The sequence below is a fragment of the Prionailurus viverrinus genome, chromosome B4 (genome assembly GCF_022837055.1).
Source record: "Prionailurus viverrinus isolate Anna chromosome B4, UM_Priviv_1.0, whole genome shotgun sequence".
Classification (NCBI taxonomy): domain Eukaryota; kingdom Metazoa; phylum Chordata; class Mammalia; order Carnivora; family Felidae; genus Prionailurus; species Prionailurus viverrinus.
In genome coordinates, this window is record NC_062567.1 from 40,227,929 (window position 1) to 40,254,200 (window position 26,272).

General features: G+C 41.7%; 1 protein-coding gene across 4 annotated transcripts in view; it reads left to right on the forward strand.

The window, feature by feature from the left end:
- KLRG1 (killer cell lectin like receptor G1) overlaps window positions 1–18,914 on the forward strand; it is a 37,243-nt gene extending 18,329 nt beyond the window's left edge. For all 4 annotated transcript variants that reach the window (XM_047865491.1, XM_047865494.1, XM_047865492.1 and 1 more), the window contains 4 exons: window positions 3,563–3,667; window positions 6,101–6,261; window positions 17,156–17,256; window positions 17,856–18,914. In XM_047865491.1, the coding sequence (XP_047721447.1) occupies window positions 3,631–3,667; window positions 6,101–6,261; window positions 17,156–17,256; window positions 17,856–17,967 (411 nt within the window). In that variant the 5' untranslated portion in view covers window positions 3,563–3,630 and the 3' untranslated portion in view covers window positions 17,968–18,914. The remainder of the gene's footprint in view (window positions 1–3,562; window positions 3,668–6,100; window positions 6,262–17,155; window positions 17,257–17,855) is intronic.
- Window positions 18,915–26,272: the final 7,358 nt, after the last annotated feature.

Here is a 26,272-nt window from a genome sequence, read left to right on the forward strand (position 1 = left end):
AAGGCAATTCTGTTACTCTTTATTGCTCCTGAACTAAAGCAAGGACTTCTTTGGGAGAAGTTTATCTCTTTAGTAATGTTTGGAGTAACCTTGGACCAGCTGTTTAAATTCTAAGCATCTCTGTTTTGTTTCCTGACTACGAAATCAGGCGAAAGACACCGATAATGTTGCTAATGGATAGTAGTAAGAGTTTGTTAGGAAAGAAACTGACTCACATGTCTAGATCCCCATCCCCCCCAGTAATGCACCCGAGTGGTGACAGGGGTAGGAAAAAGGTATCGAGAATACTACCGATAAATATTCAGTGACTCTTTGGGGATTTGAGGATGAAAAAGACATTTGTACGTGGAGCCCTGCACTGAGACAGGCAGATAATAGTGTAAGAACCAAAATTAGTATTTGACTTTATATCTTAGGCAATAAATTCCCACAAAGTAGATTTTTTAGTAGAGCTTAGTAAACTTTCTCTCTTATTATTACAATTTTTAGTGTGGTTCTTTGAAAGCATTGCTGTAATTTGCTAAACGATTCTAGGATACTTGGACATTTAGGTTTATTTCTCATACTATAAATTATATGGCATTGAACCTTTGCATTTATATATATAATTCTGTCTTCTGGGTTATATGTGTACCGATTTCTAAGGAATAGAAATGTTAAGGCAAAGGAATCTATATACTAATGTGTGAGTACAAGGTCACACAGTGGTAAGCTGAAACCTGAATATAATTATCTTGATTTCTAGGCAAGTGGTTTTTTATTCATAAACAGTACATATTGCACATTCTTATTTACTGTCACTGTATTCCTTACCACCCCAGCTTTCCAGGGTGCTCTCCTTGGGCATAGGATAATAGATTAGGAGCTTTCAAATGACGTTAAAAATCTCTGTACAAAATTATTACATGTTTATTATAGAAAATAGGGGAAAAATGAAAGCAGATACCAGAAAATAAAAATCATCACTAATAATTTCACATCATGGCGACAGTTACGATGACTATTTTGATCTATTTTTGCCTGTCTATACTGAGCCTACTCTATGTCCTCTACTAAGAGGCTTTTAATAGGTCTGTTTTTAAAGTAAATTAAAACACATTTTAAATTCCGCTTAATTTCTTGAACTGGGTTGTGGTTACACAAATACAACCGTGTTTTGGTACCATTTTTCATTTTGCATAACATCTAAAATCAACATTTATTTTATTAAGTATTTTACCATAGTGCAAGTGTATTTTTTCGTGTTTTTGGGTGTGTCCGTCCAAATATTTATCGTGCAGAACTCTCTCATTTCATTTTTATTTCTTTATTTAAATTTCTTTTTTTTTTTTTTTTTTGGTATTTATTTATTTATTTTGAGAGCGAGAGAGAGCAGAAAAGGGGTGGAGAGAGAGAGGGAGAAAGAGAGAATCCCAAGCAGGCTCCACACTGTCAGCGCAGAGACTGATGAGGGGCTCAAACTCACAAACTGTGAGATCGTGACCTGAGCCAAAATCGAGAGTCGGGTGCTTAACCGACCGAGCCACCCAGGTACCCCTGAACCCTCTCCTTTTAAAGATATCTCTCACCATGAAATTTCTTTCTTTTAAGAAGTTCGGAATGCTTCATGGATATACACACGTGTCTACAGGATAATTTGTCTAAAATTTAAGCGGTAAAGTGAGACCCCAAATAGAGTTAATTTCCACATTTCCAAGTTAAAGACGACCAAATAAAGGGATCAAACGTAGCACTTAAATTCCTAACTTGAGACATTTTTGTTCTTTACACTAACCCATACACTGTCAGACTAGGAAACCGCTGCGATTTTGAGATAAAAGTCTGGGTTAAGAAAAATGTGCATTTTCCAAAGGGAGGAAAGTACCATTCTTAGACATAGGTTATACGTAACCTAGTTAATATGGAGTGGTGCCCTATTCTTAAACATATCAACCTAAACTCATTGTTCTTTCAGTATACGTGCTGCTGAAGCGAGCACACCCCATTGTTCTCTCAGAAACGACAGTTTACAAAGCACTTCTGAGATGTGCTTTATTTTATTTTCATTTAAATTGTAGCTACTTAAATTTTGACTGGGTAATACCCCACATGGTTCCAAGTTCAGAAGGTGCAAAAGAGAACAAGGTAAAAACGCCTCCCTCCTATTTCTATCCTCAGCGACCTAATTCCCCTCCCTAGAGACAAACAACGTCATCCGATTCTTGTGTGTACTTTCAGAAATACGAGCATACGTTGTTCTGTAAAATATTTCTTTCCCTTACCTATATATCTTGAAAATCACTCCGTACCTGTAAAAAAAGCATGTCTTTATTCCTTTTTTAGAATATTCGTTTTATGGATATATCAAAATGTATTTTAAAAAAGAAAATGTATTTGACCGGTCTTTTATTGGTAGCCCTTTGGATTGAATTTAGTTGTTTTCTTCTGCAAATACTATTGCCATGAACTGCCTTATAAATACGACATTTTGCACATGGGTGAGGATCTGTGGGAAAATATCCTCCAAGAGAATTTGCTGGACCAACGGATAAATGCCTTTGCAATTTTTGTAGACATTGCCAAATTGCCCTTCAAAGTGGTTGTACCAATTAATATTTTCTTTTTTTTTTTTTAATTTTTTTTTTCAACGTTTATTTATTTTTGGGACAGAGAGAGACAGAGCACGAATGGGGGAGGGGCAGAGAGAGAGGGAGACACAGAATCGGAAACAGGCTCCGGGCTCCGAACCATCAGCCCAGAGCCCGACGCGGGGCTCAGGCTCGAACTCCCGGACCGCGAGATCGTGACCTGGCTGAAGTCGGACGCTTAACCGACTGCGCCACCCAGGTGCCCCCCAATTAATATTTTCACTGCTAAAGCATGAGACTGTATAAGCCACAATTTCAAAAGAAAAAAAATTCTGTTTTTTTAAGTTTAGTTATTTATTCTGAGAGAGAAGAGAGGGGAGGGGCAGAGAGAGAGAGAGAGGGAGAGAGAGAGAATCCTATGTAGGCTCTTTGCTGTCAGCGCAGAGCCCAACTGGGGGCTTGAACCCAAGAACGGTGAGATCGTGACCTGAGCTGAAATCAAGAGTTGGACGCTCAACCAACTGAGCCACCCAGGCGCCCAAGAAGAAAGTATTCTTTTTTTTTTTTTTTTTTAATGTTTATTCATTTTGAGAGAGAGAGACAGAGAGAGACAGAGACAGAGAGCATGAACAGGGGAGGGATGGAGAGAGAGGGAGACAGAATCCTAAGCAGGCTCCAGGCTTTGAGCTGTCAGCACAGAGCCTGATGCGGGGCTTGAACTCAGACTGTAAGATCATGACCTTGGCCAAAGTTGGATGCTTAACCGACTGAGCCACCCAGGCGCCCCAAGAAGAAAGTATTCTTAACTTAACAAATGTAGTATGTTGTTTGATAAAGATGTGGGTTGTTACTCTAGACTTTAGAGCAAGTCCCTGATATCCAGCAAAGAAACTAGGCCAGATTTGTTCAAGACTTCAGATATCCTCCCTTGGCCTTTTCTTTTCCTTCAACCTTTATTGTAACTCAGGATTTTGTTTTGGGTTCTGTGCTTGCAGTGTCTTCTCCCAGGTCCCCTCTCTCGCGCCATGTGGCGATAGCTTTGGGACTTCTGAACGCCCTTCTTATGTGTTTGCTGCTTGTCCCGTGGATTCTGTGCCAAGGTGAGTACTAACTTTAAGTGAACATCTTTTATTTTACCTACTGCTTAAAAAGTTTATTGATTTAAGTTATCGCTACACTCGACACGGGGCTTGAACTCAACGATCCTGACGTCAGGGGTCTCCATGCTCTTCAAGTTGAACCAGCCAGGTCCCCCTATTTGACTTATTTTGTGTTATAAAAGCAACATAACATAACGGAAATTTTGAAAAATGAAAAGTAATGCCGACAAAATAAATCGCCACTTGTATAAACAACATTTCCTGGGTACAGTCCCCTAGTCTTTGACTACAAGCATTTATGTAAATGTTTATTCTTTTAACAGAACTTCTGTCAAGTCCTCTAAAATCTTCCCCACCTTTTTTCTTTTTTTAAAGTAAGTCTGGGGGCGCCTGGGTGGCGCAGTCGGTTAAGCGTCCGACTTCAGCCAGGTCACGATCTCGCGGTCCGTGAGTTCGAGCCCCGCGTCGGGCTCTGGGCTGATGGCTCAGAGCCTGGAGCCTGTTTCCGATTCTGTGTCTCCCTCTCTCTCTGCCCCTCCCCCGTTCATGCTCTGTCTCTCTCTGTCCCAAAAATAAATAAACGTTGAAAAAACAAAAAAAAAGTAAGTCTGGGTGTAGTTCTGATCATTATATGCTTGTAATTTCGTGTATTGCTTTCTTAATTTTATATTATATCATAAACACTTTCCTACCTACTGCCATATTTATGATAATCAAATTATAATTATATCATTTGGGTATTAATTTTGTATTAATTGTGCTTGACTTTTCACAGAATATATCCATCAAAATTTAATTAAATATATTCTGATTTTTTTTTTCCAATTAGAGTGCTTTCACGTTTTCTAAAATGAAATTTTCTAGATTTAATTCTTCTAGGTCATTAACTGTGCTGATCCAGAAAGCCCTGGGTTTACTGTTTCACAGTGCAGAGTTTTGACTTAGGTTATGTTATCGAGATGGTCGTTAGTGACAGATGATTGTTATATACAGACTTTATTCATTAGGACTCTAAGCGTTCATCCCTAGGAGCTCTACCTCAGACCCAAGTCTTTTGACAGAAAGAGACTCCAAGGGAAGTTGGGAATTTTCTCATTCAGGCTGGGAAATGCCACAGTTGTGCAGAAAAAGCACAAGTCTATAAGGTGCCAACTTTATAGCTTGATCCCCAGAACCCCACATGGGTCCCATGCTAAGCCACAGAAAAGTTGTCTAATGTTGACATTGAAAAGTACTGTCTTCCCTACTTTTAACTCCCCAAATCTACACTCGATATGTAACCTATTAAGTAATTATATATCCACACATGTGCTCATTTGACATAATGGCTCATACTTGCCTACTGTGGAATTGTGCCTCTGCAGAGTTTATACAAATGCCTTACGTGGAAGTAGAAAATCCATAGAATTATGGAATCTTGGCTGAAATTACCTTGAAAGCTTGCTCAGTTCCCTTTCATTTTCACAGACCTGTAGTCGAACCATTTTAAAGGGGTGAGAGTGTTCTGTATTTAAAAGAGTCCTGTGAGGGGCGCCTGGGTCGCTCAGTCTGGTTAAGCATCTGACTTCGGCTCAGGTCACGATCTCACGGTTCGAACACAGAGCCCGGAGCCTGCTTCAGCTTCTGTCTCTCGCTCTCTCTCTGGGCTCTCTCTCTCCTCCCCCCCTGCTCTCTCTCAAGAATAAATACACATTAAAAAAATCAAAACAATTTTTAAGAGTCCTGTGAAGAGAATTCCATTCACTTTTCACTTTCGCATCTTGACATCCATCTCTATTGGAAACATTTTTTTTGATAAATTATTTTGCTGAAGTAGAAGTCTTTTGTCTGATATCCAGTGACGATAGATCACTGGATACTTGTGCCAAATATTTGCGTTGGTGCTAAAAGAGAAAACCTCTATCTTTCACTCTAGGTAAGCTTGCCTTTTCTAGCTTCTGTCCTTTTCTTTTGACTCGACCTGGGGTATCAGGTTGAGGTTGGGCATTCTGGAAGAGTCTGCCTGATTTCAGCCATGTATATTATGCAGCTACACCATGTGTGCACTGAACCTACGTAGACAGGCACTGGTACAGATAATGTGGATGCATCGTTATTTTATACGGTGTGTGTATGGCATGAGGGCATAAAGACCTCTAGCGCAAGTAAGGTACTCCGTCCACGGTCCTCAGCCAGGTTGTATGTGTTTCCCTACCTGCTTCTTTAGCCATAGTCCCATGCCTCTGTCGTGGAATGGACAGGAGTAGTGATGGAGTTGGGCATTGCGAGGTTTTTAGTTTGAGGCCATGCACTGTTGTGTGTTTTTCTAAACCTTAGTCTGAAAGACGGTGGGGCAGGGTAGACAGTGGGGCCGCCATATTCTATTTATCTCCCATTTCACCCCCGGGGCCAAGTGGTCTATACAGATGTGAACCAGGTCCTCTTCCTTTCCAGGTTCCACTCGTGCCAGTTGTCCTAGTTGCCCAGACTTCTGGGTGAGGTATGGCGACCACTGTTACTACTTCTCAGTGGAGAAAAACAACTGGGATTCTAGTCTGGACTTCTGCTTAGCTGAAGACTCCCATCTCCTTATGCTTACAGGCAACCAGGAAATGGTAAATGAAAACACTTAGCAAACGTAGGGTTTTTTTGTTGTTGTTGTTGATGAGTGCTGCTCCAGTGTATCATGTCTCCTCCTTTGAGGAACAGAAGGAACATTCTTCTCTTTCTCTCTCCTGCCCTCTCCTCTTTCTATTCCTTCCTTCCTCCTCCTCTCCCCCTGCCTCCCTCCTTTTCCTTCGTATTCCTTACCCTTTCTCTCCCTGACCCAGCAACCCTCAGGTGTGGACACCTAGATGTTTGCAGACTCAGGTGTGTGTGTAGGTGTGTGTGTTGGAGGAGGAAGGATGGTGAGTATTACAGACAGGAATTAGGCCTGAAATACAGGTCGAAGGAAAAGAACGCATTAGATCCAGAAACAGATGGGTCCAGCACCCAGGAGGCATCAGAGTCCTATGCAGGAGCTGGTGGAATTTCGAAGGGAGTGGGGGAGAGAGATGATGGGGGACAAAGAGACAGTGGCAAGGGCTCACATGCCTTTTTCATGAATTTCCCTTCATTCATTGGAATCCAGTAAGTTCCAGGCTAGGAGACGGTTGGGAATGATGGGGAGGGCATGGGGAGGAAGCAGTTCCAGAAAGCTGGGAAAGAAGAAAGGGGCGGGGGCGTGGAGATCTTAACCTCCTTGCAGGGCTAAGCTGGGCTAACCTCCACTTCCTACTGGACTCTCAGATCCTTTCTGTCCACCCAGCAGTCTCCGGGAGGAGAGCTCGTTGTCAATCCTAGAGCAGCTCCAGGTAATAGAAGGAGTTGACATCCTGAGGTAACTTGAAAGCCTGACGCAGGACTCGAAGCCGCGTACCACGAGGTCGTGACCTGGGCCGAAGTCGGCTGCTTAACCGACTGAGCCACCCCGGCGCCCCTGATTTTTGTGTGGTGATAATTGTTTTACGTATTCTCTTTTGGGTAGAATCAAGTCCCAGACAACAGTTTGTTCAGAATTGAGCTATACCTGTGGAAATAACGTTGTGTGGTGACACACGCTAACTACTTTGGTAGCATTGCGTACCACGCAGAGCTGTCCGGTCACCATGTTGGACATCTGAAGCTAATGTCACATCGGGTGTCAACTATACTTCAAGTTAAAAAACAAAAACAAAAACATGCTTTCGGGAAATTCAGGGAGGTAATCATTCTGACGCTGTCGAAGACAACATATAGTCCCTACATTTTTCTACTTTCCTATTTTGAGAAAAGACGGAAGCATCTAGATTCCTTGTTTCCCGTCAAGTGAGGAATGCTGTCATTCCTCTGAAATTCTGCGTGGACTCTAACTCCAAATCAGTCCCGCTCTGTGACTTCCCTTTCTCGTATGCCTTTGCCAAACCACGTGGCAGAATGCACCCGGGTCTATTCGTGAGATACAGGAGATTTTATGGCATCTGATAATAATAGCCTTGCTCTCTGGGCCTTTTGCAGCAACCGCTGTTCTGACCGTGATACAGCTGCAGCGGAGGACTCGAGCTGACTAAAGTCAATAGCAGAAGTGAGCAGAGAGCTTGCAACACTGCAGGGCAGAGACTGGTAAATAGAGTAGTGAGTCATAATGCGAGACCCTGTCACCGAGAAGTGTGATATGGCAGCTATTATAAACGAGATATTGTGGTAATGAGAGCTGAGGAGGAAAAGGGAGAAGGCACAGAATATCTGGGGCTTCGGGATATTTCTATTTCTCTGTGCTCCCCCGAAGGCATAGAGGGGGTATGAGAGGGATTTTTGTCTGTCTTTACTTTCCTTGAATCCTGCCTCTGCTGTTGAGTGAGCTGAGCAGAGTTAGATGGGCTACCTTTCCAAAACTGCCTTATTTTCTCTTAAGGCCCCTTGTTTCAGGTCCTCACTACAGAGGGTAGAAGGCCCCTAGCAGATTTAGTAGCAATCACCGGGAAGTTTCGCTTCTGACATTCCTGTGGAACCTTGCTTGATTCTCGGGTCTCTTTTTCTTGCCCCCAGCTGTTGTCAGATTCTATAGAACCAGAATCTGGCTTGCCCTTCTGTCTTAGATCAGTTACAGCAAAGTGAATAATAATAATAATAAGAAGAAGAAGAAGAAGAAGAAGAAGAAGGAGAAGAAGAAACTAACATATACTGAGGCTTTGCCAAGTGCCAGATATTTTGTGTATATTATTCTCAATCTTCATAGCCCATCCTACATAGTCAAGTTCAACATCTCCATTTACTGACGAGTGCGTACTTGATGAATAACAGTTAGTGAACAAGTAGAAGGCTACAAATCTGGCAGAACTACACGGTTTTTTTCAGAGTCGGATTTTAAACTCCACGTCAGCCAACCTTTTGAAGTCACTTACGGGATTATTGTATTGGACGGCTTCCGGATCCATCCTGTGTGTGAAGAATGAGATGACTCTTCCTATTGTCTTCTGTGCCTTTTCTTTTTCTTTTTCTTTTTAAATGTTTATTTAGTTTTGAGAGAGAGAGAGCAGGAGCAGGGGAGGGGCAGAGAGAGAGAGGGAGACACAGAATCTGAAACAGGCTCCAGGCTCTGAGCTGTCAGCACAGAGCTGGACGCGGGGCTCCAACCCACAAACCGTGCGATCGTGATCTGTGTCGAAGTCAGATGTGTAACCGACTGAGCCACCCAGGTGCCCCATTCTGTGCCTTTTCTATTCACGTTCAGAAAAGTATTTGAATTTGAAATCCGGAACGTATGTTACATGACTCTTAGGATTGAGATATATTTTTTAAATTTTTATTATTTTTTTATTTAAAACATTTTTAATGTTTATTTTTGAGAGAGAGAGAGAGTGAGCATAAGCAGGGGAGGGGCAGAGGTGGGGGGGGGCGGACAGAGGATCTGAAGCGGGCCCTGGGCTGATAGCAGAGAGCCCAATGCAGGGCTTGAACTCATGACCCATGAGTCATGCATGACCTGAGCTGAAGTCGGCCACTTAACCAACTGAGCCACCCAGGGGCCCTTAAATATATTTAAAGTAGTGAGATGCTCACTTATTATCTCTTTTTTCTATCTTGCACTTAAACATTTTATTTTTGAGAAAGTAATAACAAAATGGAGATGGAATTGCTCTGTTAATTCGGTTTTCCGTTTACATTATGACACTTCCTCTTTGTTCTTTTTCTTGCTCTTTGAATTGCTCTTTAGATCTTTAGATACATCCAAATTCTTGATTTTTTTCATTAGGCTCCGTTTTTAGGATGTCAGCATTTGTTTCTTATGGTTGTTGGTGTGTTATTTTAAAATATATTTTGACTAGAGCGTACCCGGTGGGAATACTTTGGTTTCTTTAAATCTATCCTGACGCCCCTCACCCTGTAATACCTTTCTCCCTCATTACCATCATTTGGGATTATATCATCAGACTCTATTCTTTTAACAACCTCTCATTCAGCTTTAACCATCTGCCCTCTCAGGGTTTGTGACTTTGAGATTGTCTGTCTTCCTCCCGAACTTTTAACACTAGCTTTTCTTATGTTTAGGGTTTGCATCTAAATATTCTCAAGATTTCCTTCTTTGGATACTGCGGTACAAACACTATGATATCATGGGCACTCTCCCTCCTATTTTAAAGTAGAATCAGGTAACAGAAAGTTAAAAAAAAATTTTTTTTTAATGTTTATTTATTTTTGAGAGAGAGACAGAGTGTGAGTGGGGGAGGAGCAGAGAGAGAGGGAGACACAGAATCCGAAGCAGGCTCCAGGCTCCGAGCTGTCAGCACAGAGCCCGATGTGAGGCTAGAACTCACGAACCGTGAGATCATGACCTGAGCTGAAGTTGGACGCTTACCGACTGAGCCACCCAGGCGCCCCCGGAAAGTTTTTTTTTTTTATAGTTTTTTTAATAGTTTTTTTTTCAGACAGTCTTGAGTTCGTTTTTACTACATTGCTTGCTAGCTGTGTGAAGTTTCCTTAACCTCTTTGACTCTCAGTTGCCTCAGGGACAAAGAGGAAAAACGTTCCAGAACTGTTACGATATTAAATGAGAAAATCTGTGTGGAAGTTCCTTTACCGTAGTAGGAATCACTTAATTTTAGGTTTTTTTTTTCTTTTCCAATTCTTTAACGAATTCTCCTTGTCACTCAAAATAAAGCTCAGCATCACAGTAACTTTTATTTTTCTCTTCTGCCTCCCAAGACATGAAATTTCAACAAATATCTATCACAAAGTAAGTTGTGACTTGTTGAATTCAATATGTTCCTTACCAGGAGATATGAAATATGTTTGAAGACTCAAAGAAATGGCTGGAAACACAGGGTCGATGGTAGGAGAACTGTTTTGCTCTGGAGATGCCGATAGTCTCGTAATGTCTGTGTTTTTTTGTCACCCTTCCTTCATAAACAGATTGAGCAGCAGTTGTGACCTTCACACCAAAAGTGTAGGTGTGGTAGACAGTTAAGATATCTCTCGCTATCTTTGTTTTTTTTTTTTTAACATTTTACAAAATTGTGGTAAAATATGCTTAACGTAAAATTAACCATTTTAACCATTTTCAAATGTACGATTAAGTGGCATTAAGTACCTTCACATTGTTGTGCAACCGTCACCACTGTGCATCTCCAGAACTTTTTCATCGTCCCAAACTAAAACTCTGTGCCCATTAAACAATAACTCCCCGTTCCCTCTCCCCCCATCCCCCACCCCCCAACCGCTGGGAACCACTGTTCTTTTTGTTCTTTGCCCATTATGTCCTTTCATATCTGGCTTATTTCACTTAGCATGCTTTCAAGGTCCTTTCCGGCTGTGGCATGTGGCAGAATTTCATTCGTTTTCTGGCCAAATGGTGTCATGGTGTTCAATGAAATGGATATACCACGTTTTGTTAATTCATTCCTCTGCCAATGGGCAGTTCCAATATCTTTTGAATGTTGTAGCAGGGATAGAGTAGTAATCAATAAAAATTCTTGCTATTGTAGTGCTTACTTTTGGAGGAAAGACAGACAACAAACAAGTGAATAAATAAATTTGGTGATATATGCCTTGAAGAAAATGAAACCGTGTAATAGTGAATGTAGGTACTACTTTAGATTGGCCAACTAAGGAAGGCCTCCCCAAGGAGGTAGCATTTGAGCTGAGACCTAGGCCTGAATGACAGCCATGTAAAAATCTAAGGAAAGGGTATTCCAGGCAGAGGGAAAAGCTACCTAAAGACCCTAAAGTAAAAATGACCTTGGCACGTTAAAAGAATAGAAAAAAGCTTCAGGCGACTGGAAGCTAGTAATTGAATAAATGCTTGGCAGGATCTAGATCGTGTAAAACCTTGTAATACATAGTAAAGATTTTAGATTTTATTCTATGTGAAAGAGGAAATCATCAGAGAGCATGAATCAGGGACACAATGTGATCTTATTTATTACTAGAAGGGGAGTGCCTCCTATAACGCGAAAGTTTAGCACTAGGAGAGAAAACTTGGAAGCGTATTCGGTAAGGAGCGTTGGGTCAGCCCGTTCACCCATGTGAACTTTTTTACCCTTCTAGATAGAAGAACAGGATAATTCTGGTGTATCTTTCGGGGCTTTATTTTATAACTGGAAAACATCCTTGCGAATACCTGAACTAAATCCTCTCAAGGAAACTCCAACTCAGCCAGATTAAGCAAAGTTTTCATCTTCAGAGAGCAGGGACAAAGCTAGCGGTAGTGTATTGTTTTTGTTTTGTTTTCCTAAATGCCGCACTGCATGTTGAACCTTTCAAGCGAATTAGGAATGAATGCAGAGGTATTTTGTAAACCTTAAAGTACCGTATGAATATAGGACATAATTGTCTTCAGGATACTCTGCCCCGAGAGAAAAAAGTTATCACAGGAGATGGCTTATTTGGGAAGGAAGTGTTGAGAAACAACTTTTACAGATTTTTCAAGCGCTTCATCTAGAAGCGACTCCCACCACCATGTTTCTTCAGTGGAAACTAAGATTGAAATTCAGTGAAGAGAAAATAGAAGTTATTCGGAAGCGGGAAGTAGCACAAAGGCCTTGTTCTGTCTGTTATGGACGGCATGTTTGTGTCTCTCAAAAATTCATACATTGAAATACTAATCTTCAACGTGGAGATATTTGAAGATGTAGCCTTTGGGAGACAATTAGATCACGACGGTAGGGCCCTCATGATGGGATAAGTGCCCTTGTAGAAGGAACATTGAGAGATCTTGTCTCTCTGCTCTCTGCCATGTGAGCCTACAACTAGAGGATGCCCATCTGCAAATCAGGAAGCAGGCCCTCACCAGATGCCAGATTTGCCAACACCTTGATCTTGGACTTCCCAGCCTCCAGAGTTGTGGGAATTAAATGCCCATTGGTTAAGCCACCCAGTCTATAGTGATTTGTTATAGACCATCTCTTTTAATGTTTTTACTGGGAATGCAAAGAAACCTTATGCTTCTCTTTGCTTTTAGAAGAGAAACTCTTTATTTGTGCCAGTGATAGTCTCCAAGTAAGTAGAGGGGGCTAATCCAGACCCAGTTAAGAGCAGAGTCCTTGAATTCTTACTCCTTAGCAACCATCTTCCAATAAAAACAAGGACATCAAAATGGGACATCTAGCAGTATAGTAAGAATCACAGAGTTGAGGGGCGCCTGGGTGGCGCAGTCGGTTAAGCGTCCGACTTCAGCCAGGTCACGATCTCGCGGTCCATGGGTTCGAGCCCCGCGTCGGGCTCTGGGCTGATGGCTCAGAGCCTGGAGCCTGTTTCCGATTCTGTGTCTTCCTCTCTCTCTGCCCCTCCCCCGTTCATGCTCTGTCTCTCTCTGTCCCAAAAAAAAAAAAAAAAAAAGTTGAAAGAAAAAAAAGAATCACAGAGTTGAAATTTCTTAGTAGAAACTGGTGTCTTCATAGTTGTTGGATAAAGAACGCATATTTTCTTTAAAAAGCATTCATCGAATTCAGCTGTGATTAGAAATTATTGATACATTTAAATGAAACAAATTTATATATCTAATTTGGAGGAAAATTAAGACGTTTAAAAATGTGTTTTTGTTTTTTTTCCTGAAACCTGAAGCAGAATGTAATTTTCTTTGATTTCGTTTCAAAGATATCTAGAGGAGGTTTTTCAGATTGCCTGAAGGAAATCCAGGAGTACTCTGCCATCTTGGGTCTTCCCCAAGATGGGCTTATAAATAAGCCCAGGTGGGGGCGCCTGGGTGGCGCAGTTGGTTAAGCGTGCGACTTCAGCCAGGTCACGATCTCGGGGTCCCTGAGTTCGAGCCCCGCGTCAGGCTCTGGGCTGATGGCTCAGAGCCTGGAGCCTGTTTCCGATTCTGTGTCTCCCTCTCTCTCTGCCCCTCCCCCATTCATGCTCTGTCTCTCTCTGTCCCAAAAGTAAATAAACGTTGAAAAAAAAAAATATAAATAAGCCCAGGTGTTAGGATATCTGCCTTTATGTATCATGAGAAACAAACATGATATATTAGCTTTAATAAACATTCTTATTCATATATCAGCTCGTTCTGTACAACATTGGGATCCCAAGAAAGTAAATCATACTGGAATCTAATGTTATAATATAAGCTTAAGCGGTCTTCTTGGCCTATTTTATCAAAGAGAATGTCCAGTTGCCTAGCATGCTGAATGTACATGTTTCTTGGCACATCCTAGGAGTCTCATGGTTTTTTCAGGGCTAGAGAAAGCACATTTTATTTATTTATTTATTTTTTTAAAAGTAATTTCTAAACCCAACACGGAGCTCAAATTTACAACCCTGAGGTCAAGAGTCGCATGCTCTACCAACTGAGCCAGCCAAGCACAGTTTATGTTATGTTAAGTTTATTTATTTATTTGGAGAGAGAGAGTGCATGTGTGTGAGCAGGGGAGGGGCAGTGAGAGAGAGAGGGAGAGAGAGAGAGAGAGAGAGAGAGAGAGAGAGAATGTGAAGCAGGTTCTGTGCTATCAACGTGGAGCCTGATGCAGGGCTTGATCCCATGCACCGTGAGATCATGAGCTGAGCCGAAATAGGAGTTGGCTGTTTAAGCAACTGAGCCACCCAGGTGCCCTGAGAAAGCACAGTTTAAAGAGAGACATGAGTTGCAGAGAGATGGATTATCTTAGTAGAGGTCATGCCAAGGCCTTGGGTACCAGGGCAAGACCTTGGGTTCTGGTCCAAATCCTAGCACTAAATTACTGTGGAATAACATCTGTCACTGCTCATGTTTTGAGTTTCTGTACTTCCAAAGGGGAGAGGTTTACAGAGTGAGGTGAGGGATCAAAGCACGTCCACTGAATTTGAGAATATGATGTGATCTGTTGATGGGCTGCCGATGGCAGGTTATCTCAAACCTTCCTACAATAGGAAGGAGGAAGGAGGCTGTAGGAAGGAGGCTTGAGACAAATGATCAGTCAGGAAATACGTGATCACGGGAACAAGTTATATGGCCTTTTTCTTTAACATCTATCAGGTCAAACTCTAACTCAGAAAAACCAAACCAACCAAGTAACCCAACAAAACCACTAAAACACAAGATTCCTGGGAACAAAATAGAAGGGAGGTCTCATCTGAAGCCTTCTTATTAGTTTTGCATTTTCTTTCACCGAGGATTTGTAGTGACCTCAAGGATTAAGAATAAGAAGTAGAGTATAGAGGGGCACCTGGGTGGCTCGGTCAGTTGGGTGTCTGACTTTGGCTCAGGTCATGATCTCATGGTTTGTGGGTTCAGGCCCCGCATCTGGCTGTGTGCTGACAGCTCAGAGCCTGCTTCAGATTCTTTGTCTCCCCCTTTCTCTCTGCGCCAGTCTCCCCTAGATAAATAAATCAATGTTTAAAAAAAAAAAAGAAGTATAGAGAGGATGCCAGGTAATCATCTCACTATACATGCAATATTTTCTGGACACACAGAGATATCAGTTATCGATGTCCCCAGATGCTACTGCACACATTTATACTTGCCCACCGCTTGTAACCCAGACGCTTTGGTATCTGTTAAGACACATATGAATACCTTTGCATATTCATTCGTACTCTGAAACATACACAACTCTTGAGCTTCTTATTTTATAGGTAACTTTCCCGTCAGTAGGTTGGTCTTACAGCTACGTTGGTCAGACTTGCACTTTTGTCCTTCCTGCTCCTGAAGAAACATAATACTTGTCAACATTAACGTCACGTTGAAAATTCAGCATCACAAGACAAACCTCTGTAACAAGAGCAGTTTGCAAAGCCGAGGTGTTGTTTAGTTATTGTAAAGTATATTCATTACACTAATACCAAATCCTACACCAGAGTTAATGTTCTGGAGTTTGTCCTTCATTTTATTCCACTTGAAGAGGCCTATTACCTTAGAGTGTAAGCTCCTTCGTTTGAATGTCAGACTCTACAGAACAAAGAATGTTTTATCTCCGTTCTAGTGGTTGCATGGGACATACGGGTGGAGCCAACTTAAACTTTACCTGACGCTTGTTTTCTTATGAGCCGTTTTTATGTTTCTTGTCATATGGAAAATTGATGAGGTCTTGGAAAATGCGAGTGTAGTGTGGAAAAAGACAAGTATGTTGCTACAGGCTTAGTAATGATTTATGTGTTAAATGAGAATGAGAAAGATGACTGCTTCCATAGTGGCATTTAGCTTTTCTTCTATTAGGTACTCCACCTAATCAAGTTATAATGGAAGGCAGAGATGTGTAATATTTACCTCATCTTTCATGTTATAAGAATTGCAAGTACAGGGGCGCCTGGGTGGCGCAGTCGGTTAAGCGTCCGACTTCAGCCAGGTCACGATCTCGCGGTCCGTGAGTTCGAGCCCCGCGTCGGGCTCTGGGCTGACGGCTCAGAGCCTGGAGCCTGTTTCCGATTCTGTGTCTCCCTCTCTCTCTGCCCCTCCCCCGTTCATGCTCTGTCTCTCTCTGTCCCAAAAATAAATAAACGTTGAAAAAAAAAAAATTAAAAAAAAAAAAAAAAAAAGAATGCAAGTACAGACATAAAGTTTAATTCTAGGAAGTGCTCCACTCTGCGACGCATCTCTAGAATTAAGGGCTTATCAAATTTTTAAAATATTTATATATTTATTTATTTGAGAGAGAAAGAGAGAGGGCACAAGCAGGGGAGGGGCACAGAAACAGGGAGAAGGACTGTGCACTGAGTGCAGAGCCTGATGCGGGGCTCGATCCCATGAACCGTGAGATCACACCTGAGCTGAAATCAAGAGCTGGACGTTTAACTGACGGCCACCCAGGTGCCCCTAGAATTAGAATTTAAAAGAGAGATTAGTTGGGGCGCCTGGGTGGCGCAGTCGGTTAAGCGTCCGACTGCAGCCGGGTCACGATCTCAGGGTCCCTGAGTTCGAGCCCCGCGTCAGGCTCTGGGCTGATGGCTCAGAGCCTGGAGCCTGTTTCCGATTCTGTGTCTCCCTCTCTCTCTGCCCCTCCCCCATTCATGCTCTGTCTCTCTCTGTCCCAAAAATAAATAAAAATGTAGAAAAAAAATTCAAAAAAAAAAAAAAGAGAGATTAGTTGTTTGGAGTAGGTGGTGGTCTTAAGCAGCTTGAACTGCTAACCAGAGTATCACTGGGTGGTTTAAACCACAGACATTTATGTCTCACAGTTCTGGAGGCTGGGAAGTCCAAGATCAAGGTGTTGATGGGTTTGGTTTCTGGTGAGAACCTTCTTTCTGACATGCAGACAACCGCCCTCTCATTGTGTCCTCTCCTCGTGGAGAGAGACTGAACTCTGGCCTCTTCTTACAAGGACGCTAATTGCATCAGTAGTGAGGGCCCCGTGACCTCATCTGAACCTAATTACCTTCCAAAGACCCCACCCCCAGGTGCCATCATGTTGGAGGTTAGAGCTTCGACATACGGGTTTTGAGAGCAATAAGCATTCAGTCCATAATAATGGTAATGAGAGGGTGTGTAAGGAATAATTGATCATGACACTGAATCTCCTCTTTGGTGTTCTGCGTTTTCTTATCTTTTTCCATCACCTTGAATCTCTCTCTCAGAGCCTGCTTCAACCTCTCCTCAAAGAGGACTTTTATTGGATTGGTCTGAGGAACAATTCTGGCTGGAGATGGGAAGATGGGTCAGCCCTAAACTTTTCAAGGTAAGGGGGTTCAAGACAATGAAAGAAAAAGAGAAAAGGGGAAGAAAAATTATGTGACTAGGGAAATAGATCAAGGATAAGAGAGGAAGAGGAGAGGAAAGGGTAAGGAAAGGAAATAGGGAACAAGGAAGGAAATGAACAGTGGATAAGAGCAAAAAAAAAAAAAGGTTGACATTTTATTTATTTTTTAATTTTTTTATTAAAACATTTTTGTTTAATGTTTATTATTTTTGAGAGAGAGAGAGAGAGACAGGGCGCGAGCAGGGGAGGGGCAGAGAGAGGGGCAGACCCAGAATCTGAAGCAGGCTCCAGGCTCTGAGCCGTCAGCCCAGAGCCCGGCGCGGGGCTCGAACCCACCAATGGCGAGATCATGACCTGAGCTGAAGTTGGGCACTTAACCGACTGAGTCACCCAGGCGCGTATCAGAGATGATAGTTTAAAGGGAGGCTAGTGAACAATTTTTATTCTGCTGTTTTGGGAGTCGAGAAAAGTGGGAACTGAATAGGGAGAAAGAACTTGCTCAGTTTTCATCCCTCATGTCTTGCTAGTCCTTTACTCTCATGTTACCTTAATTGATTGGCTTTTCTGATTTCTTACAGGATTATTTCAAACAGCTTGATACAGAAGTGTGGTACCTTCAGCAAAAGTGGTTTCCTAGGCTCTAGCTGTGAGGCTCTTTTACGGTGGGTCTGTAAGAAGGTCAGACTTTGATGGGTGGATCTGTCATATGGCTCCCTAAAAAGGGGGAGCCAGCCTCTGGGTGCTGGGATAGTCATGAGTGTATATTTAGTGAAAGCCGAACCTTCTAGAACATGGCATTAGATGTAAGATTAATGCGATTTCCCTGGGACTGATGGTTTATTGCCGGACTCTCTTTGAGAACAGTTAGATAGTAACAATTTAAAGATCAGATCTAGGAAAATTTGTGAAAGAAAATATTGTTTTAGTACTTCTCACAGTAGTGACTGATGCTGCCTTCTTCACCCCCATTCCCACCATCTCTGTCAAAAATGTACCTTTTCTGTGTTGTGGTCTGAACTGGTCCGACGATATCCATGCAAATATATACTATTGCTAATGTATTACAGAGTTTTGATGTGTGCTAATAGGCTGGCATGTTACTTATCCCTGATAATATGTTTTTCTCCTAACAATGGCCCTTTGCAAATAAAGCTTTATTCTAAAGAATACTGCCAATAGTGACACGTAGAAAGTGGATAAAAACAGGATGATGCTTTCTGCTTCTCAGCTCTCTACCACTTAGAGACTTGGCCTTGGCTGAATTTCATTGTTCTGAGTATGCGTAAGCGTGGATGAATAAACCAATGTATGAGCATATTTTTCCATATTGTGAGTGCATGATCTGCATGCTAATTTCACAATCATGGTCAGTCGGATAGAGGAAAATTTACAGAAGCAGTTTATGTGCTTGATTCCCAAATTAGGCACGAATGCCTCAAAAATAAAGAAAAACTTTATTATTTCTCTTAAGTATGGTTTGGACATAGATGAGGAGAGAAGGTGCTGTTTAAAGATGCAGGAATTTACCCAAGGGGTACAGGAGGGCTGATGCATAGGGGCACTTGTACCCCAGTGTTTATAGCAGCACTCTCAACAATAGCCAAATTATGGAAAGAGCCTAAATGTCCATCAGCTGACGAATGGATAAAGAAGATGTGGTTTATATACACGGTGGAATACTACTTGGCCGTGAGAAAGAATGAAATCTTGCCATTTGTAGCAACGTGGATGGAACTGGAGAATGTGATGCTAAGTGAAATAAGTCATAGAGAGAAAGACAGATACCATATGTTTTCACTCATATGTGGATCCTGAGAAACTTAACAGAGAACCATGGGAGAGGGGCCGGGGGGCGGGGAGGGGGGAAAGTTACAGAGAGGGAGGGAGGCAAACCATAAGAGACGCTTAAGTACTGAGAACAAACTGAGGGTTGACGGAGGGTGTGGGGGGAGAGGGGAAGGTGGGTGATGGGCATTGAGGAGGGCACCCGTTGGGATGAGCACTGGGTGTTGTATGGAAACCAATTTGACAATAAATTATATTTAATAATAAAAAAAAGATGTAGGAGGGAATACTAAAGGGGACCATCAGTCTGTACTGTCAATGACACTGAGTTGTAATCTCTTGTCTTTCTTTTTCATAGTCTTTTTTGGGGGGGGGGGCAATGGACTGTATCTCATCCACCATTGTATCCCACACACCTAAAATAGTGCTTGTATCAGTGAATATTAAATAAATAAATGGACAAATAAAAAATAAAAATTAAGATATTCTTATTCTGGTAGTTTGTGTTAGCCCATGAGTTAATTAGAAGAATTAAGGGCAAGAAACAGGGTAGTTTCTAATCCTTCCCTAACGCCCCCCCAGGTGTGCATTCGGTAACTGACTCGAAAAGGGCAAAGAGTCAGGTTCATCTAGATATACTGTTCACAGAAGGAAGTGGTGGAAACAAACTCCCATCTCCTTATGATCTCTTACCTTTGGCTCTGGGTTGGAGGGGGGTGTCTCTTGATTATGAATGTGATGGTAGTGATCCCACTTGGCTAAGGATGTAATGATAATGATTCCACTTGGGCCCCCATGGCTTGGCTCCTAAGGGGCGCACAATCTCATTTACTTATTCAAGGACAAACCAAGGAGGCCGGTGCACTCCTGAATTCTCCCCTGAGCAGGAAGCATGTGGGCAACTCTTCTCCGTGACAAGGGTTCAGTGTTCTTGCAAAGATTTCTCACCACCTCTCATCAGAATTGGATCTAGTTCACTGCTCTTTCTCCCTTTAGGATGTTACATTAGAAATAACTTACTTATTTATTCCCTAATCTTACTCATGAGGGGCCATGGGGCAGTTATTAACGCAATCCCTCTACCTTGCCTTGTGAAATAAAGTTTGGTAAAACTATTAGAAACTAACATTTTTCTTTTTTTAATTTAAAACAAAAAAACATTTTTTTTTAACGTTTATTCATTTTTTTTTTTTTTAATTTTTTTTTCAACGTTTATTTATTTTTGGGACAGAGAGAGACAGAGCTTGAACGGGGGAGGGGCAGAGAGAGAGGGAGACACAGAATCGGAAACAGGCTCCAGGCTCCGAGCCATCAGCCCAGAGCCTGATGCGGGGCTCGAACTCCCGGACCGCGAGATCGTGACCTGGCTGAAGTCGGACGCTTAACCGACTGCGCCACCCAGGCGCCCCACGTTTATTCATTTTTGAGAGGCAGAGAGAGACAGAGTGCAAGCAGGGGTGGGGCAGAGAGAGAGGGAGACACAGAACCCGAAGCAGGCTCCAGGCTCTGAGCGGTCAGCACAGAGCCAGATGCAGGGCTTGAACCCATGAACGTGAGATCATGACCTGAGCTGAAGTTGGACACTTAACCAACTGAGCCACCCAAGAGCCCCTCTTTTTAAAATTAAAAAAATACATATTTATTTTATTTTTTATTTTTTTAATTTATTTTTTTTAAGCTTATTTACTTGTTTTGAGAGAGACAGAGATAGCACAAGTGGGGGAAAGGCAGAGAGAGAGGGAGACAGAGAGAATCCCCAGCAGGCTCTGTGGTGTCATCATGGAACCCGACATGGGGCTTGAACCCGTGAATCCCGTGAAATCATGACCTGAGCCAAAATGGAGAGTTGGATGCTTAACAGACTGAGCCACCCAGGCGCCCCCATTTTTTTATTTTATTTTTTATTTTTGAGAGAGAGAGCACGTGTATGAGTAGGGGAGGGGCAGAGAGAGGGGGGAGACAAGGAATCCAAAGCAGTCTCCAGGCTCTGAGCTATCAGCCTGACATGGGGCTCGAACCCACGAACTGTGCAATCATGACCTGAGCTGAAGTCGGATACTCAACCAACTGACCCACCCAGGCACCCCTCTTTTCTGTTTCTTTTGCTCATCTGTTTGTTAAATTCCACATATGAGTGAAAATTTCACATATGGGTGAAATCATACGGTATTTGTCTTTCTCTGGCTGACTTATTTCACTTAACATTATACTCTCTAGCTCCATCCATGTTGTTACAAATGGCAAGATTTCATTCTTTTTATGGCTGAATAATATTCCATCGTGTATATACATACCATCTCTCAGTTGACGGATTCTTGGGCGGCTTCCATAGTTTGGCTATTGTAAATAATTCTGCTATAAACATTGGGGTGCATGTATCCCTTTGAATAATATTTTTGTATTTTTGGCGTAAAACCCAGTAGTGCAATTGCTAGATCATAGGGTAGTTCTATTTTATTTTTATTTTTTTTTTAATTTTTTTTTTCAACGTTTATTTTATTTTTGGGACAGAGAGAGACACAGCATGAACAGGGGAGGGGCAGAGAGAGAGGGAGACACAGAATCGGAAACAGGCTCCAGGCTCTGAGCCATCAGCCCAGAGCCCGACGCGGGGCTCGAACCCGTGGACCGCGAGATCGTGACCTGGCTGAAGTCGGACGCTTAACCGACTGCGCCACCCAGGCGCCCCAGGGTAGTTCTATTTTAAACTTTTTGGGGAAACTCCATACTGTTTTCTACAGTGACTTCATCAGTTTGAATTTCCACCAACAGGGTTCCTTTTTCTCCACAGCCTTGCCAACACTTGTTTCTTGTGTTTTTGATGTTAGCTATTCTGACAGGTGTGAGGTGATATCTCATTGTGGTTTTTTTTTTAATATGAAATTTATTGTCAAATTGGTTTCCATACAACACCCAGTGCTCATCCCAGCAGGTGCCCTCCTCAGTACCCATCTCATTGTGGTTTTGATTTGTATTTCCCTGGTGATGATTGGCGTTGGCCATCAGTATGTCTTAACTGGAGAAATAAATGTCCGTTCATGTCTCCTGTTCATTTTTAAATTGGATTATTTGTTTTTTGGGTGTTGAGTTGTATCAGCTCTTTACGTATTTTGGATACTAACCCCTTTATCATATATGTCACGATATCTTCTCCTATTCAGTAGGTTGTATTTTAGTTTTGTTGATGGTTTCCTTCGCTGTGCAGAAGCTTTTTATCTTGATGAAGTCCCAATAGTTCATTTTGCTTTTGTTTCTTTTGCCTCAAGAGACCTATCTAGAAAGGTGTTGCTGTGGTCAATGTCAAAGAAATTATTGTCTGTGCTCTCTTTTAGGATTTTTATGGTTTCAGGTCTCACTTTAAGGTCTGTGATCCATTTTGGGTTTACTTTTGGATATGGTGTAAGAAAATTGTCCACTTTCATTCTTTTGCATGTAGCTGTCCAGTTTTCCCAGCACTGTTAAAAACATTCAGATGTTTTTTTCTTCAAAGGTGTTCAAGATAAATAAAGCAGGAAAAGCTAACAATCTGATCAAATGTACGGTTCAAAAATGTCTTTTGGTATTTAACAATAAGACCTAGGAAAGGAAACTATAGAGTTACCTTAAATGGGATGAATAAGTTACCAGTGTCAAGTTTCTGGCAGTAGTAAAACAAAAACAAAAAATTAACTCTCTTGATCATATAGATATCGCCATGAAAAATTTTTTTCGATCTGTACAAAAGATCTTTCTCCACATATCAATTGTTTCTTATGATTTAACTGTTGTCTGTGTGATGTTCAGCTATTTTTTTTTTTATGCACAGAGATTGTTTCACAGCTCTTACCCGGACGAATATGGCACTTAGTTCAGACATATCAAGCCACAGGTTTCCCCTCCCCTCTAACCAAGCTATCAAATTTCTGTCTTAACTAATTCAAACATACTAAGTAGTGAGAGATCCAGGTCTATAAATGTACTAGGTACAAGGAGGGTACTGTGTTCAGTCTGGACTTTGACAAAGGAGTAATATTCCAGGGAACATAGAACAAAGAGCCAAAAAGAATGAAATCTTGCCATTTGCAATGGTGGAGCTAGAATGTATTATGCTGAGCAACATAAGTCAGTCACAGAAAGACAGGTACCATATGATTTCGCTCATATGTGGAATTTAGGAAACAAAATGTGTGAACATATGGAAAGGGAGAAAAAAAAGAGAGAGAAGCAAACTGTAAGACTCTTAATGATAGAGGACTACTGAGGGTTGATGGAGGGAGGTGGGGGGAGCATGGCTAAATGCGTGATGGGCTTTAAGGAGGGCACTTGTGATGAGCACTGGGTGTTGTAGTGATAAATCACTTAAATTACACTCTTGAAACCAATATTACACCATATGTTAATTAACTAGAATTTAAATAAAAGTTTGAAAAAAAATTCTCCCCCCCCAACCCCCCAATAATAGAACCTTTAAAAAAGAAAACAAGGCGGGGGGCCCCTGGGTGGTTCAGTCAGTTAAGTGTCCAACTTTGGCCTAGGGCATGATCTCACGGGTTGGTGGGTTCGAGCCGGGCGTCACGCTCTGTGCTGACAGCTTGGAACCTGGAGCCTGCTTCGGATTCTGTGTCTCCCTCTCTCTCTGCCCCTCCCCTGCTGTGCTCTCTTTCAAAAATAAATAAACATTAATTTTTTTTTTTTTTTTAATGGAAACAAGGGGCACCTGCGTGGCTCAGTCAATTAAGCGTCTGACTCTTGGTTTAGACTCAGGTCATGATTTCACAGTTCCGTAAGTTCAAGCCCTGTGTCAGGCTCTGTGCTGACAGTGTGAAGCCTGTTGGGATTCTGTCTCTATCCCTCTCTCTCTCTCTCTCTCTCTCTCTCAAAATAAATAAATAAACTTAAAAAAGATTTTAAAAATAGAAAAGGAAACAAAAACAGAACACATTTCTCTTATGACTGTGTAATTTTCACTAGAATCTATACTTCTCAGAGCAGCAAGGACTTTTGAATCCATGAAATGTCACTAATATCTATAATCAAATACAAGCATAAAATTTAAGAACTAAAAACATCCTCAAAAGAAATTACCACTTAGCGCTAGCTCCAACACCATTTATCGAAGAGATGTTTTTCCCCGTTGAATATTCTTGCCTCCTTTGTTGAACATTAATTGACAAAATAATTGTGGGTTTATTTCCGGGGTTTCTCTTCTGTTTCATTGATCCATGTGTCTGTTTTTGTGCCAATACCATACTGTTGGATTACTACAGCTTTGTAGTATATCTTGAAATCTGGGGTTGTGATATCTCCAGTTTTGTTTTCCTTTTTTAAGATTGCTCTGGCTACTTAGGGTCTTTTGTGGTTCTATACAGATTTTCGGATTGTTCTAGTTCTTTGAAAATGCTGTTGGTATTTGGATAGGCATTGCACTGAATTTGTAGATTGCTTTGTAGATTTGTAGGGTAGCATGGACATTTTAAGAATATTTGTTCTTTTTTTTTTTTGGATTATTTATTATTTTTAAGTAATCTCTACACTCAAGGTGGGGCTCGAACTTACAACCCTGAGGTCAATGGTCACATGCTCTACTGACTGAGCCAGCCAGGTGCTCCCAATAGTTATTCTTCCAATTCATGGAATATCTTTCCATTTGTTTGTGTCGTCTTCAATTTCTTTCATCAGTGTCTTGTAGTTTAGAGGACAGTGATTAGAGTCCCTCAGACTCCTCGGTTCACAGGTCATCATCTTCATTAGTCCATATTTGCCTCTCTTGCAGCCCTTTGTCCTGCATCCCTACTTTCATTTATCTTTCCTCCACAGGAACATACGTTGATGTTTGGTATATTCCTTCAGCTTGTTTTATACATACCCGTACAAGCTATGTAGTGTTCTTTGTTTCATATTTAAATAATTATTTTTATATATTTCGTTGTTTTGCTTTTTCCATGAGCATTATATTTTTGAGATCTATTCATGTTGCACTATGCACATGTAGTGCATCCTTTTAGGTGGCACATGAACCCCATTTTATATATCCATTCTTTTAATGATGGACACCCGGTTTGCCTTTGTTTCCCCACTATCACAGTGATGGGATAGATATTCTCTTCTATATCCCTCCTCCAAAGTCTTCCCCATCTTAGGAAATGGCCCTGCCTCCATTCTGTTGTTCAGGTTCCAACCTGAAGAACTTGCCTTCCCCCTTCCTTCCTCCCTTCCTTTCCACCTCCCTCCCTTCCTTCCTTTCTTGTCTTGTCTTGTCTCCTGTTCTCTTTCTTTCTTTCTTTCTTTCTTTCTTTCTTTCTCTCTTTCTCACTTCCTCCCTCCCTCTCTTTCTTTTCTTTCTTTCTTTCTGTCTTTCTTTCTTTCTTTTTCTTTGTTTTTTTCTTCCTCCCTCCTTCCTTCCCTCCCTCCCTCTCTTTCTTTTCTTTCTTTCTTTCTTTCTTTCTTTCTCACTTCCTTCCCTCCCTCTCTTTCTTTCTTTCTTTCTTTCTTTCTTTTTCTTTCTTTCTTTCTCCCTCCCTCCTTCATTCCCTCCCTCTTTCTTTTCTTTCTTTCTTTCTCAAACTGAAGAGTTTTCTGATTTATTTATTTTTTGACCTCCAACAAATTTATCACCTCCACCAGCAAAGTATATTCTAAATCTAATCTCTTCTTTCCATCTCCACTTTTAACTCCAGTCCCAGCCTCTGTCATTGTTCATGAGACGACCGTGACAGCTTCTTTTGTTCCTAGCCCCTTTAAAAAGAGTTTTATTGAGGGGCACCTGGCTGTCTCGGTTGGAGGAGCATGCAACTCTTGATCTTGGGGTTGGGAGTTTGAGCCCCATGTTAAAGAGTAAAATTTGATCAGTTTCGACATATGTAATATGCCCATGAAAATAATGTCACCATAATCAAGATAGTGAAATAGCAATTATCCTGAAAAGGTTCCTCAGGCCTTTCTGTAATTCCTCCTTTTCTCTCCTCCCTGTCACCCAACACTCCCCCATCTTCAGGAAACTCTGGTATACTTTATGTCACTATAGATGAGATTACATCTAGCGTTTTACAGTACATAGAGTTTTTTTTTTAATTAAAAAAAAATTTTTTTTTTCAACGTTTATTTATTTATTTGGGACAGAGAGAGACAGAGCATGAACAGGGGAGGGGCAGAGAGAGAGACGGAGACACAGAATTGGAAACAGGCTCCAGGCTCTGAGCCATCAGCCCAGAGCCCGACGCGGGGCTCGAAC